Raw genomic sequence first — 16,498 nt, 5'->3', positions numbered from 1 at the left:
CCTTGGGTTTCTCCTTAATTCTGGCCGTTAAGGCCCTTTCATGGCCCGTTTTCGCTCTCCTAATTTCCTTCTTAAGCTCCTTCTTAGTAGCGTTATAATCTTTTAGATCAATAACATTCCCTAGCTCTCTGAGCCTTCTGTAAGCTCTTATTTTCTTCTTGACTATTGTTTACAGCCTTTGTACACCACGGTTCCTGTACCCTACCATAAATTCCCTGTCTCATTGGAACGTACCTGTGCAGTCTCTACACGAATATCCCCTGAATTTTTACCACATTTATTCCGTACTTTTCCCTGCATACACCGGTTTCAAACTTCAGGTTTCTATTTCCTCCCTGATAAGCTCATCATTCACCTTACGCCAATTAAACTCTTTTCTAAATTGTCTGTTCCTATCTCTCTCCAATGCGTTTGTATAGGAGTTAGAATTATGATCACTATTTCCAAAATGCTCTCCCACTGGGAGATCTGACACCTGACCAAGTTCATTTCCAAATACCAAATAAAGTACAGCCTCTTCTCTTGTAGGCCTATCTACATATTGTGTCAGGAAACCTTCCTGAACACACCTAACAAAGTCCACCCCATCTAAAGCCTTTACTCGAGAGAGATGCCAGTCGATATTTGGGAAATTAAAATCTCCCATCACGAAAACGTTTATAATTACATCTTTCCCGGATGTGTTTCCCTATTGGCATTAGTAGGCGGTCTATATAAATACACGCAGTAAAATTATTGACCCCTTCCTGATCCTAACCTGCACCCACAAAGACTCCGTAGGCAATCCCTCCACGGCGTCCACCTTTTCTGCAACAGTAACACAATCTCTGATCAACTGTGCGACGCCCTCATCTATTTGCCTCCCTGCCTGTCCTTTCTGAAGCATCTAAAACCCAGCTCTTGAAGTAACCATTCGTGTCCCTGAGCCATCCAAGTCTCTGTAATGACCTCCACGTCATATCTCCAAGTACTGATCCACGCTCTAAGCTCATGCACTTTATTCACAACACTCCTTGCATCAAAATAGCCGCATCTCAAACATTCGGTCAGAGCGTATCTGCCCTCTCGCACTGCCTCCAAGCTTTCTCTGTTTGTGAGCCAACCGCCTCTTCCTCGGTGTCTTCAGTTCGGTTCCCACCCCCCAATAATTCTATCATGTAGAGAGGTACTTACACCCAAGGTAAACTGGATGACAATCACGAAGGTGAAACGGGTTAAACTGCCAGAGCCAGTGCAGAGACCTCTTGTGGCCAAACCGCTCAATAACAGGTAGACCACTTCGGGCACTTATGGATGGGAGGAGACAGGTACAAATGACCAATCAGGGGAAAGTCTCACCGTTCAGGGTTCTGGCACTGATTATGGTTCTGTGGATCAGAAAGCAATAGAGGGTGGGAAGGTGGAAGTTTGGTGAGTCGTTGCGATAGGATTTCCTTTTGTTAGAGGTACGGAATAAAAGAGTTTCTGTGAACGGGAACGAGACTCCTCGGTGGTATGTGGTCCTTATGGGTACCACTAATATTGGTAGGAAGAGGAAGGCGGGTGTGAAAAATTATATATGTGCAGGTGTGGCCAGAAAGGAAAATAAAAGCAACATTCAGTTTAACACGTGACAGGGAGTTGGGGTCGGAACAAGGGCTGCAGATATGTGGATCACGGGGCTCTCTTACAAAGAATGGACGGCCTTTACAGACGAGACAGTTTCAGTTCATTTCAATTCAATTCAAGTTCAGCTTCATTGTAATTCCATCGTTCTTGAATACAGCCAGGACCAAGCTGAAAAAGACAATACCAGTAGTCACACACGGCAGAAAGCACAAACAATATGCACAGGAGAGAAAGGTAGCAAGCACATGCTGAACATCAATAAAACATTTACACAATAGGTCTACACACAAGCTCACACACACGCGCACGCGCACACAGACCCACACACACACACACACAGACACAGACACACACACACACACACACACACGCACGCGCACACACACACACACACACACACACACACACACACAGACACACACGCACACACACACACACAGAGGAATGTAACGGTCAGTGAGGTTTCACTGCTAATGTGCTGTGAGAGAATTCTTGTTTCTTTCCTGTGTGCATGAGAGGAAATATTCGCTGGCTTTTAGGTGAGAGATGACGAGAGAAGACATGAGAGGAGTGAGCTGGGAGAGCGCAGGACGGAGTGGACTTGGAGTGCGGGTGCGGGAGTTGACGACGATCGGAGGAAATTGATGTGGAATTCAAGGACGGAGAACCGTAAAAGGGGAAGATATCACGCAGTACCCACGCAAACGAGACTTCATCAGCTTGGCTTGTGGTGGGTGGAGGGTGAGGCGACTGTCTTCCGCTAGTCTAACGCAGCCCGCCGAACCTGGGGTTACACATATATCCCCACTGACATCCAAAATTGACCAGAACAGAGTTGTATTCTGCTGAGCAAACACTAGGGGGCACCGCAGACGCCTGCCTGGAGACCGCGCCACACCGCCCTCACGATGCTCAGCTCCTTCATTTCCTCTCCTATGAGCAACTCTCAGTTTACACCTGAATTTGAGTGGAACTTGTATCCCAGCGGGAAGTTTTGCCATCAGAAAGGGGGAGTGTTGGGACTTAAACAAGAGTTGCAGGGGGATGAAGACCAGAACGCCTGAACAGATAGTGGAGTGGTTGTTGGAACAGATGTTGTTCCGACCTCAGATAATGTTGAGTAGCAGAATGTTGAGTCTGCTGGGACTCATGTCTGAGCAGCGTCCGTTTCAATGCAGGAAGTATTGTACAGAAGGTTGACCAGCTCAGGGCAGGGGCCAACGCCTGGAAGCATGATATTTCAGCCAGGCGTGAGAGTCGGTTGCAGGACGGGCAGGACCGTTCACTCAGTATTCCCCGGTATCGACTCTTTTAGTCGTACTAATGCGGGAATAATTGAAGGGCGGTGGAGTTTCTTTTCTCCAGAGCGGGGGAGTCTGAGGGTACACCTGACAGCTGTTTTCGTCATTAAGAGAGACACAGACTGACCAGACAGCGGGTGTTTTTACCCTCAGAGTGGGAATCCCTAATACCGGAGGGCCCGCTTTAAAGTGAGAGGGGGTAAGCTGAAGGGAGATGTGTTTGGTACGTTTCTGTTGTCAAAGGGTTTGGTGAGTGATTGGAACGTGCTGCCAGCGCTGGTGGTGGAGGGAGATCCACAGAGGCGTTTAAGGCTGTTTAACAGGCTCGTTGGTGTGCAGGGAATGGAGGGAGACTGACATGGTGTCTGCAGAAGGGATTTAGTTCATTTGGTATATCACAAACTTTTGGTCCGAAGGGTCTGTTCTGCTCTGTTACTGACGTTCTCTGCTCTGTAGAAAATAGCAGAGAGCTGTTTATATTCATCCGGTGGGAAGAGATCAAAGAATCTGGGGAATCTCCGTCAAACAGACCCTCTCCTACACTGCACCCGTCTCCGTCACCCCTCCATCCCTTGCAAGCTCCCCCGTCACCGTGAACCATTCCCTCACTTCGCCGTGTCCCTCATCCTCTACCTTCCCTATGGCTCACCCACTCTCTGTGACACGCTCTATCCTCTAAAACCCTCACAATCTCCGTCGCCCCCTCCCCTCTCTGTGCTCACAGGCAACTGTGGTGACTATGAGTGAGAGAAGGCGTCTGGTGCTACACCTCCCTCCCCCCTTCCACCGGATATCTGTCACCAGTTTCTGAGCCTCTCCACAGCTCTACATGCACAGACCGGTCACGTGGTTCCACCATCAGTGGCTGTAGCCCCACCACCCTTTCACTGGCCTCCTCTCTCCTCCCCTTCCTTCCTTTTCTGGCAGCATGCCATCCGGTCACACAGACACACACAGCATCTGCGAGAGACACACACAGTTCGAGTCTGCTGGAACGCCGAAGTGCTCGGTATTGGTGAGTGGGGAGACCGGGGGAGAGAGGGAGCTGCGCACATTTTCTGACTCCAGTAGACTGCGCTGCGATGGTGCGGGGGGTTGTTCACATGTCTGACACCAGGCGTGTGATGGGTCGGTGTAGGGTCAGTTTCTGTCTGTGTCAGACGCCGGGACTGTGTGATGCGAAGGTGTGGAAGGGGTTTCTGTCTGTGTCTGAACCCGGGGGTGCATAATGGGAGCAGTGTGGAGGGAGATTCACACTGTGTCTGACCCCGATAGTGTGTGATGGATCCTTGCGGAGGGAGCATTACTCAGTGTATGTTTCCAGGAGTGTGCGATGGGATTGTATGGAGGGATTCTCGCTCTGCCTCTGACTCTTAGTCATGGGTCGGTGGATTCCAACGTTTAAGCTGACTCCAATTAGAGATAGGGAGCAAGAAAATGGTAGCTCACACGTTCTGCTCTAACGGCTGCAATCTGAACACCCTTTCTGTGGCCCCACTCTCCGCCCCTTCCTTCCTCTTTTCTCAGCACACCATTTCTTCTCTTTGATTCTTAAGAGGCTGAGTGAGCAGCATAAATGTACAAATAAAATCGGTATGTATGTGAAGGTGGTTTTGCAAAATGAGGTCAGGGATTTAGCTATTAAATTAAAGGACAGGACCACCACCCGTCCCAGTGTTTCCAGACCGAGGAAGGCCAGACAGTTTAGCACGTAGCTCAAGTGCTGGTGTCGGTGGGAGGGCTCCAAAAACTTCGGAATCACTGTATTTTTTCCAAGGAAGGTGGGACGTGTACAAAATAGATAAACTGGCGGGGAACTGATATCCTGGCGGGAAGGTTTGTCAGCACTGTAGATGAGAGTTTTTGGGAGAGCTGTTGAACTGGATTTGCAGGGGGATGGGATTCAGAGTTCGAGAGCAGACAGCGGAGTCAATATGGAGACAGATGTTGTTGAGACCTCAGAAAAAGTCAGGAATCGAAAGGCTGTGCATCAAGCGACTGGTGCCCTGAGCTCCGTATATTTCAATGCAGGAAGATTTAACGAATGGCGGGCGAGCTCAGGGCAGGAATCAACACAGTGGATTATGATATTGTAGCCGTTATTGAGAATTGGGTGTAGGAGGAGCAAGCAGGACAGCACGATTTTTCGGGGGTCCCTATTTTTAGACGTGAGAAAGCGAAATGAGTTACAGGGGGAGGGGTGACATTACAGGGCTGAGAAAATGTCACCGCAGAGCACAGTCAGAACAGACAAGCGAGCTCGTCAAACTGAGCCTTTATGGATGGAAACATAGAAACATAGAAAACATACAGCACAACACAGGCCCTTCCGTCTACAAAGTTGTGCCGAACATGCCCCTGTCTTACAAATTACTAGGTTTACCCATAGCCCTCTATTTTTTCTAAGCTCCGTGTACCTATCAAAACGTCAATAGACAATTGACAAAAGGTGCAGGCGTAGGCCATTTGGCCCTTCGAGACAGCACGGCCATTCAATTTGATCATGGCTGATTATTCACAATCAGTACCCCGTTCCTGCCTTCTCCCCATTTCTCTTGACTCCGCTATCGTTAAGAGTTCTATCTAAAAAATCATGAAAGAATCCTGAGAATTGGCCGCCACTGCCTTCTGAGGCAGAGAATTCCATAGATCGACAACTCCCTGGATGAAAAATGTTTTTGTTCAACTCTGTTCTAAATAGCCTACCCCTTATTCTTAAACCGTGGCCTTTGGTTCTGGACTCCCCGAACATCGGGAATATTTTTCCTGCCTCTAGCCTGTCCGATCCCTTAATAATCTTATATGTTTCAATCAGTTCCCCTCTCATTCTTCTATATTCCGGTGTATACAAGCACAGTCACTCCAATCTTTCAACATATGACAGTCACGCCTTTCCGGGAAAGAACCTCGTGAACCTACGCTGCACTCCCACAATAGCAAGAATGTCTTTCCTCAAATTTGGAGACCAAAACCGCACACAATACTCCAGGTGTGGTCTCACCAGGGCCCTGTACAACTGCAGAAGGACCTCTTTCCTCCTATACTCAACTCCCCTTGTTATGAAAGCCAACATGCAATTAGAGTTCTTCACTGCCTGCTGTACCTGCATGCTTACTTTCAGTGACTGATTAACAAGGACACATAGATCTCGTTGTACTTCCCCTTTTCCTAACTTGACACCATTCTGACTTCCAGTTCTTGCCACCAAAGTGGATAACCTCACATTTATCCACATCAAACTGCATCTGCCATGAATCTGTCCAATCTCTCAGCCTGTCCAAGTCACCCTGCATTCTCCTGACACCCTCCTCATATTTCACACTACTACCAAGCTTTGTGTCATCTGCAAATTTGCTAATGTTACTTTTAATCCCTTCATCTAAATCATTAATGTATATTTTAAGTAGCTTCTGTCCCAGCACCGAGCCTTGCGGTACCCCACTAGTCACTGCGTGCCATTCTGAAAAGGACCCATTAATGCCTACTCTTTGTTTCCTGTCAGCGAACCAATTTTCTATACATGTGAGTACCCTACCCTCCGTACCGTGTGCTTTAATTTTGCCCACTAATATTCTGTGTGGGACCTTATCAAAGGCTTTCTGAAAGTCTCTTAAACTGAACCACTTCAAATTTATCTGAGTTGAAGATAATCTCAACTCAATTATCTACTTGACAGATAGACCTCAGTATGTGCGGTTGGGAGGCTGTAGGTCTGACACGGTGGTCAGCAGCACAGGAGCGCCGCAGGGGACCGTGCTCTCTCCGGTTCTGTTCACCCTGTACACATCAGATTTCCAATATAACTCGGAGTCCTGCCATGTGCAGAAGTTCGCTGATGACAGGGCCATAGTGGGGTGTGTCAGGAATGGACAGGAGGAGGAGTATAGGACACTGATACAGGACTTTGTGATATGGTGCAACTCAAACTACCTGCGTCTCAATATCACCAAGGCCAATGAGGTGGTGGAGGACTTTAGGAGACCTAGGCCTCATATAGAGCCAGTGATCATTAATGGAGAATGTGTGGAGCAGGTTAAGACCTACAAGTATCTGGGAGTGCAGTTAGACGAGAAGCTAGACTGGACTGCCAACACAGATGCCTTGTGCAGGAAGGCACAGAGTCGACTGTACTTCCTTAGAAGATTGGCGTCATTCAATTTTTGTAGTTAGATGCTGAAGATGTTCTATAGGTCAGTTATGGAGAGCGCCCTCTTCTTTGTGGTGGCGTGTTGGGGAGGCAGCATTAAGAAGAGGGACGCCTCACGTCTTAATAAGCTGGTAAGGAAGGCGGGATCTGTCGTGGGCACAGAACTGGAGAGTATGACATCGGTAGCAGAGCGAAGGGCGCTGAGTAGGCTACGGTCAATCATGGAAAACCCTGAACATCCACTGCATAGCACCATCCAGAGACAGAGAAGCAGCTTCAGCGACAGGTTGCTATCGATGCAATGCTCCTCAGACAGGATGAAGAGATCAATACTCCACAATGCCATTCGAGCTTTACAATTCAACCGCCAGGGGTAAGATATGTTAACGTGCCGGGGTTAGGACTCAGCTTAAGTTACCATTCAATGTATTTTAGTAAACTATTTAAGAACTTTTTAAAAGCTATTTATTAATGCTTTTTGAGAGGGTGATTTTAGATGCATATCATATTTATACTGAGTTAATTATTGTATGTAATTAGTTTTGCTACAATAAGTGTATGGGACATTGGAAAAAATGTTGAATTTCCCCATGGGGATGAATAAACTATCTATCTATCTATATATCTATCTATCTGCATCTGCCACTTTTCAGCCTGGTTTTGCATTCTATCATTGTTTCGCTGTAACCTCTGACAGCCCTCCACACTATCCAGCAAACCTCCATCCTTTGTGTGATCAGCAAACTTATTAACCCAGCACTCCACTTCCTCACTCAGGTTATTTATAAAGGTCACACACAGTTAGGGTCGGAGAACAGATCCCTGAGGCACAGCACTGGTGAACGACCTCCACGCAGATTATGACCCGTCTACAAACACTCTTTGCCTTCTGTGGGTAGGTTAGTTCTACATACACAAAGGAATGTCCCCTTTAACCCATGCCTCCTTACTTTCTCAATAAGCCTTCCATGGGGTACCTTATCCAATGCCTTGCTGAAATCGATGTACACTACATCTACTGTTCTTCCTTCATCAATGGAAATGAGGAAATGAGGAACAAGAAATTAATGGCCATGAGATTGGCACTACATTGTAGAACAGCCAACGGTCCTTTGGATTAGGAAGAACAAATCTGTAGAGAGATCGTAGACTGTTGCAGGAAATATAAGATTGTGATAGCAGGTCATTTCAGCTTTCCACCTTTTGACTGAGACGCATACAGCAAAAGGACCTGTGGGATAGAGTTTGTCAAAAATGTTCAGTTCAGGTAAGATTCCTCAATCAGTACGAAGAGAGAGAGAAGGAGAGAGGAAGAGAGAGGGAGAGTGGGAGAGAGAGAGAGAGGGAGAGAGAGATAGAGAGAGAGAGAGGGAGAGAGAGAGAGAGAGAGAGAGAGAGATAGAGAGAGAGAGAGGGAGGGAGAGAGATAGAGAGAGAGAGAGAGAGAGAGAGAGAGAGAGAGAGAGAGAGAGAGAGAGAGAGAGAGAGAGAGAGAGAGAGAGAGAGGAGAGAGAGAGAGAGAGAGAGAGAGATCTGCTACTGTGGCATGAGATAAGGCGGGTGTCAGAGTTTTGTTCAGGGGCACACTTTGCATCTAGTGATCAGGAAGTCATTAGTTTCAAGTAAAATGTCGGAAACGGCAGGACGTTCCTCAGGTTTAGATACTAAATTGGAGCAAAGCCAAGTTTGCCTTGGATGAGAAAGGATCTGGAATGTGTGGATTTGGACAAGATGTTCTGCGGCAAAGGTGCTCTTGGTAACTTGGAATCGAAGCGCTTTTTAATTTGCTGCAGCAGGGATCGACCTGGACTGTGAACAGTGGGAAGTGTTGAAGGAGAGAGGGATTTTGCTGTGCAAGGCTGGGGAATACACAGCGTGAATAGAGGGACCCCTCCCGTCACCTTCACTCTTCCCGCCCTTACAAAATTCCATGCCTCCGTACCCAGTTCCCTACACCACGCTCTTCTTCCTATGCAGCACACCGCACTCCCCTGCACCCCTCCCCATGTCCGTCTTCCCATACCTCCCCTACTCCCCACAGTATATCTGTACCTCACTCCGCCACACACCATCATCTCTGTGATCAGAGGGATGTGTGAGGAGGAAGGGGAATACTGATGCCTCTTGTCACATCTCCCCCTTCCCACAGAATATTGACCTCTCGGTTCGGAATCTCTCCACAGCTCTCCCTCTGGTACCCTCCATATCACCAGCAGTATATTCCCATTTCGGCTTCTACCCCCACACACCCCTTACACACTTACTCAACCACACATTTCGGATGCAGTTTTGTGTGTGTGTGTGTGTGTGTGTGTGTGTGTGTGTGTGGTGTGTGTGTGTGTGTGTGTGTGTGTGTGTGTGTGTGTGTGTGTGTGTGTGTGTGTGTGTGTGTGTGAGAGAGAGAGAGAGAGAGAGAGAGAGAGAGAGAGAGGGTAATATGGGTAACAGACGGAGACACTGTGGAGAGAAGGAGAGTCCTGGATGGTATGTTGCTGGGACCCATGTTCCGAGTTGTGTAGTTTTCATAGAAACTTAGAAAACCTACTGCACAATACAGGCTCTTCTGCCTACAAAGTTGTGGCGAACATGTCTCTCTATTAGAAATGAATAGGCTTACCTATAGCCCTTCACTAAGCTCCATCTACCTATCTAAAAGTCTCTTAAAAGACCCGATGGTATCCGCCTCCACGACGGTTGCCGGCAGCCATTTCCACACACTTACCACTCTCTGTCTAACCCACAGACAAATCCTTTGTATTTGCTCCCCACTTCCTTAAACATGTGTTCTCTTGTGGCAACCATTTCAGCCCTGGGGAAAAAAGCCTCTGACTATCCACGCGATTAATGCCTCTTATCTTATTTTCCAACTCTGTCAGGTCACCTCTAATCCTCCGTCGCCCCAAGGAGAAAAGGCCGATTTCACTCAACCTATTCTCAAAAGGCATGCTCCCCCATCCAGGCAACATCCTTGTAAGTCTCCTCTGCACCCTTTCTATGGCTTCCACATCCTTCCCGTAGTGAGGCGACCAGAACTAAGCACAGTACTCCAAGTGGTGTCTGGTCAGGGGAATATATAGCTGCAACATTGCCTCTCAGCTCTAATTTGAATTCCAACACTGATGAAGGCAAATACACCGTACTCCTTCTTAACCACAGATTCGATCTGTGCAGCTGCTTTGATCGTCATTTGGATCGGATCCCAAGATCCATCTGATTCTCCGCACTGCCAAGAGTCTTAAAAACACTGCTATATTCTGCCATATTAATGGTGTATCAAACTAAAGCACGTCACACGTATCTGGGTTGAACTCCATCTGCTACTTCTCAATCCAGTTTTGCATCCAATCAATGTCCCGCTGTAACCTCTGACAACACTCTACACTGCCCGCAAAACTTCCAAACTTTGAGTCATCATCACACTTACTAACCCGTCCCTCCACTTCCTCATCCAGGTCATTTATTAAAATTGTGAACGGTGAGAGTCCCAGAACAGATCCCTCAGGTAGGCCACTTGTCACCGACCTACATGCAGAATATGACACATCCACACCCACTCTTTGCCTCCTGTGGGCAAGCCAGTTTTGGCTACAAAAGGCAATGCCCCCTTGTATCCCATGCCTCTTTACTTCCTCAATAAGCCACCCACGGGGTACCTTAACAATTACCCTTATAATCCTCGAGATCTCTAACATTACCAAACTCTATGAAACTCTTTCGTAAGCTTTTCTTTTCTTCTTGACAGAGATTCGTCACTCTCCGATCGCTTCCGACCGAGACTAGAAGACTCTTTGGGATCAATATCAGGAGATGGACAGGAACCCGCTGCCAATATCGTCGAAATGTCCATGAGTTGCATTCGATCGTTGATTCCAGGATAACCGCGAATAACCTTCTGGTCATCTGGCAGACCAACTGTCTCAAGTATGCTGACAGCCTTAAAAAATTCTCTCTATCCTCGAAAGCAAATTCTTCTGCCAACTGTTGTCCAGCAGGAAAGGTGAGGTAAAATCCTGCGTCCCCCGCTCCTAATCTTAAAGGGAGGGAGGGAGAGAGAGAGAGAGAGAGAGAGAGAGAGAGAGAGAGAGAGAGAGAGAGAGAGAGAGAGAGAGAGATCGAACCCCGGGTGATGTGTGGGGGAAGGGAGTTTCACTCTGTCTTAATGTCTGTTTCCCGAACACTCTCCCTCTCTCCCCTTGTATTCCGACTCTCTTGTCTTTTGCCCTGCCGCCTCTGTTTCACACACTCCCTCTACCCCCTGTCATATGCCGTATTTTCCCTCCGCCTCTCTGCGTCTCAGTGAAGCTGTCCTGCCACTAAACCATTACAACACGGAAAAAGGCCATCTTGGCCCTTCTCTTCCGTGCCGAACGTTTATTTCACCTGGTAATTGATTCCATATCCTCCCTACTTGTTTCCGTTATCTTACACAATTCAAGATACATAGAGCATAGAATAGTACAGCACATTACAGGCGCTTCGGCCCACAATGTTGTGCCGACCCCCAAACCCTGCCTCCCATATAACTCCCCACCTTATATTCCTGCATATACCTGTCTAGAAGTCTCTTAAACTTCATTAGTGTATCTGCCTCCACCATTGACTCAGGCAGTGCATTCCATGCACCAACCACTCACTGATTGAAAACCCTCCCTCTGATATCCGCCTTCAACATCCCACCCCTTACCTGAAAGACATGTCCTCTGGTACTTAGCAGTAGTGTTCTGTGGAAGAGGCACAGGCTGTCCACTCTGTTTATTCCTCTTAATATCTTGTGCACCTCTATCATGTCTCCTCTCATCCTCCTTCTCTCCAAAGTGTAAAGCCCAAGCTCCCTTAATCTCTGAGCATAATCCATACTCCCTAAACCAGGCAGCAACCTGGTAAATCTCCTCTGTACCCTTTCCAATTCTTCCACATCCTTCCTATAGTAAGGCGACAGAACTGGACACATTACTCCAAGTGTGGCCTAACTAGAGCTTTATAGAGCAGCATCATTACATCGCGTCTCTTAAACAAGGGAACAACATTCGCCTCACTGCAATCCTCCGGTACCATTTCCCTGGTCATCGAGGACATAACGATCCAAGCCAGTGGCTTGGCAATCTCTTCCCTCGCCTCATGGAGCAGCCTAGGGAATATTCCTTCAGGTCCCGGGGACTAATCCATCCGAATGAATTTTAACAACTGTAACACCTCCTCTCCCTTAATATCTACATGCTCCAGAATATTAATCTCACTCATATTGCCCTCACTGTCATCAATTTCCAAGGCCTTCTCATGTCCCCTTTTTGCTCTTCTCAGCTCCTTCTTAAGCTCCTTTCTTGCTACCCAATATTCCTCAATAAAGCCATCTGACACTTGATTCCTAAACCTCATGTATGCTGCCTTCTTCCACCTGACTAGATTTTCCACTTCACTTGTCACCCTTGGTTCTTTCACTCTACCATTCCTTATCTTCCTCACCGGGACAAATTTAACCCTAACATCCTGCAACAGCTCCTTAAACAGCGACCACATGTTCATAGTACATTTCCCTGCATAAACATCATCCCAATTCACACCCGCAAGTTCTAGCCTTACAGACTCATAATTTGCCCTTCCCCAATTATTTTTTTCTCTCCTCTCTGATTCCATCTTTTTCCATGTTAATACTAAAGGCCAGGGAGCGGTGGTCACCGTTCCCCAGATGCTCACCCACTGACAGATCTGTGACCTGACCCAGTTTATTACCTAATACTAGATCTAGTATGGCATTCCCCCTAGTCAGCTTGTCAACATACTGTGACAGGAATCCATCCTGGACACACTTAACAAAATTTGTCCCATCTAAACCCTTAGAAGTAATCAAGTGTCAGTCAATATTCGGAAAGCTAAAATCACCCATGATAACAACCCTGTTATTTTTGCACCTTTCTAAATCTGCCTCCCAATCTGCTCCTCGGTATCTCTGCTGCTGCCAGAGGCCCTATAGCATACTCCCAGGAGAGTAACTGCTCCTTTCCTGTTCCTGACTTCTAACAATACTGACTCAAAAGAGGATCCTGCAACATTATCCACAGTTTCTGCAACTGTAATACTATCCTAATCCAGTAATGCCACCCCTCTTCTGTATCCCTTTTAAAGCACTGAATTCCAGGAATATTGAGAATCCATTCCTGCAATGGTGCCAACCAAGTTCTGTAATGGCCACTACATCATAATTCTATGTATGTATCCAAGCTCTCAGTTCATCACATTTGTACCTGATGAATCAAGCATTGAAAAAACACACACTTTAGCCCTTCTACCTTACTATCTTTACACCCTTTATTCTGCTTCTCTTTCCTCAAAGCCTTTCTATATGTTAGATCTGGCTATACTCCATGCACTTCTTTCACTGCTTCTCCTTAGTGAATATCCTTCTCCTCAGTGAATGCCGAAGAAAGCTCTCCAAATCTCGGTCTCTCCCCACCCCCCAGCTCTCCCGACTCTCCTCACTCTCTGAGTCACAGGCAATTGTGGGGAGTATGAGGGAGAAATGACGTCTTGTATTACACCTCCCCCCTTCCACTGGATAACTATCAAAAGTTCTGAGTCTGTTCACACCTCTGCGAGCACAGGCCGGTTGTATGTTTCCAGACCACTTGCTTCAGTGTCTGCAATCTTAACACCCTTTCTCTCGCCTCTACTCTCGTCCTCCTATTTCCTCTAACCGCAGCGCACCATCCGCTCACACAAACACACGCCATCTCTGAGAGGCACACTCAATTTGAGTCAACAGGAGTGTCGACATACTGGGTTTGGTGAGTGGGGAGATCGGAGGAGGGGTTGCGCACTTTTTCTGACTCCATTAGAGTGTGTTGTGATGATGCGTGAGCTGATTCTCTGACCCTAGAAATGTGTTCGTTCTGTGTGGAGGAAGTCAGCGGGACTGTGTGATGTGACGATGTGGATGCAGATTCACACTGTGTGTATCCCCGGGACAGTGTGACGGGGCGATGTGGAGGGAGATTCACCCTGTGTCTAGCCCCGAGAGTGTGTGATGGGACGATGTTGAGGGAGATTCACTCTGTGTCTGACACCGGGAGTGTGTGATGGGACGGTGTGGACGGAGCTTCACTCTGTGTGTGACCCCGGAGTGTGTGTTGAAACAATATGGAGGGAGTTGCACTCTGTGTATGATCCCAGGGCTGTGTGATGGGTCTTTGTGGAGGGAGCGTTACACATTGAATGTTTCTAGGGGTGTGTGATGGGATTGTATGGAGGGATTCTCTCTCTGTCTGTGACTCCTGACCCTGGGTCAGTGGATTTCGGCGTTTAAACAGACTCCAAACAAAGACAGGGAACAAGAAAATGGTGCCTCACACGTTCTGCTCTACCGGTTGAATCTGAACACCCTTTCTGTGCCCCCACTCTCCTTCCCTTCCTTCCTCTTGTCAAAGCACACCATTCCTTCTCTATGATTTTTTAATAATATATTTTGCTGAAGGAACGACACAATATAGAAAACATAATGGATTACATCTTCCTCCATTTTGCTTTTGTATCTTATACCTAAACAAATCTCTCACCCGCCCACCCCGAACATACAATGACAGCTAATGTATTTACAATACAACACTTCAGAAATACAAGTACGGACATTTCCCAGCCATACCCCCACACTACTTCAAGACGAATTCCCACACACATCTACAACATCTCAGATGATCCAGAATACACTCATATTACAATTCACCAAGCGCCCTGTGAGTTAAACCATATGCGTGTTAAAAGGGAAACAAATTCCCAAGTACAATCAAATGCCCTCAACTAGCAGGTAATTCCTTAACACTCCCAAAATATGACAAGAATGGCCCCCATTCCGAATAGAACTTTCTCACCGACGCCCTCAGAGTGAATTTAATCTTTTATAATTTCAGAAAAAAAACATTACGTCTTCTAACCAAGCAGCAGCAGATGGGGTGTGGCAGATTTCCGGACCAGCAAGATTGTCCTACGGGCCAAAAGCGATGTTAGTGAAATGATATCCGACTGGTTTGCATTTAAACCCTAAACATCATGTGCCACAGCAAATACAGATATAAGCGGGCAATTCTCAGTGTCACCCCCCGAAACCTCACTGATAATTTTGAAAACCTGGCCGAGGGCAGGACCAAAATGCATGCACTAAACCAACCGGAGAGAAGGAACACCTGTCACAGCCAGCGTCTGTCCCAGGATATATGTCAGCACGCCCGGCTTTACTTAAATGTACAGTGTAAAACTTTAAATTGTATGAGCCCGAGTCTAGCACATGATGACGAGGAATGAACCCTATTGAGTGTTTTTGCCCAATATTCCTCAGCCAGATCCACACCAAGGTCATCCTCCCAGCTAGTCGTAGTTTTGTTTAGATCTTGAACTCCCAAATACATCAGCTGCGAGTATAGCACAGAGATCAGCCTTTTATTACTAAAGCTAAGTGTGAGTTTGTCAAACAACATAGCAGGTGGTAGTTCAGGAAAAGAGGGAAGTTTTTCCTTGACAAAGTGGAGAATTTGCAGGTATTGAAAAAAATCATTATACGGAAGGCCATATTTACTGCACAAGTTATCAAAACTATTAAATATATTATCAGTGCACAAATCCTTAATGCGCATAAGACCATTCAAACCACATTGTCTAAAAACTAAATCGAGTGTGGAGGGAAGAAATTGGTGGTTTCTATGAATGGAACCCAAAACCGAACTGATGAGAACCTATAATGGCAGCGAAATTGATGAAAATTTTTGAGAGTGGAGAGCACAACAGGGTTAGGTGTGAATTGAGAGGATTGCAATGGTAATTTTCTGCGACCCCTCTCCTAACACCTTGAAATAATGTAGTTGACTTAAGTGCAATAGAAAGAGGCTCAACTGCAAATGCAAATGATTCTATGATCCTTAAGTGAGTGAGTGAGCAGCTCGACGTATGGGTCCATATATGTACGAATGAAATCGGCATGTTTGGGCAGGTGGTTCTGCAAAATGAGGTAATCAATTTAGTTATTTAACTAAAAGACAGGACCACCACCCGTCCCAGTGTGCCCAGACACAGGAAGACCATACAGTTCAGCACGTGGCTCAAGCTACGGTGCAAGTGGGAGGGTTTCAGAATTCATTGTGTTTATTCCAAGGAACGAGGGATGTCTACAGAAGAGATGGAAGACGGTTTACACATAAACTGGAGGGGAACTGATATCCTAGCGGGAAGGTTAGGCAGTACTAGGGTTGAGAGTTTTCGAACTCGATTTGCAGGGGGATGGGATTCAGAGTTCATGAGCAGATAGCGGAGTGGACATTGAGACATGTTGTTCAGACTTAAGAAAAAGCCAGGAAACAACAATTTGTATATGATGCGACTGATGCCCTGAGCTCCATATATTTCAATGCAGGAAACTTCTCAGAAGCGCAGTTGAGCTCAGGGCATGAATCAACACAGT

General features: G+C 46.8%; 1 protein-coding gene across 1 annotated transcript in view; it reads left to right on the top strand.

Moving 5' to 3' along the window:
- The first annotated feature begins 3,855 nt into the window (after window positions 1-3,855).
- The window catches only part of LOC140721949 (uncharacterized), a 60,181-nt gene continuing 47,538 nt past the window's right edge, over window positions 3,856-16,498 (top strand). The window contains exons 1-2 of the mRNA XM_073036774.1: window positions 3,856-3,924; window positions 10,799-11,053. Of these exons, the coding sequence (XP_072892875.1) occupies window positions 10,980-11,053 (74 nt within the window). The 5' untranslated portion in view covers window positions 3,856-3,924; window positions 10,799-10,979. The remainder of the gene's footprint in view (window positions 3,925-10,798; window positions 11,054-16,498) is intronic.

Source organism: Hemitrygon akajei, unplaced genomic scaffold (assembly GCF_048418815.1).
Source record: "Hemitrygon akajei unplaced genomic scaffold, sHemAka1.3 Scf000065, whole genome shotgun sequence".
Lineage (NCBI taxonomy): Eukaryota > Metazoa > Chordata > Chondrichthyes > Myliobatiformes > Dasyatidae > Hemitrygon > Hemitrygon akajei.
The sequence above is the reverse complement of the archived record's forward strand: the minus strand, read 5'-3'. Positions and strand labels throughout refer to the sequence as shown.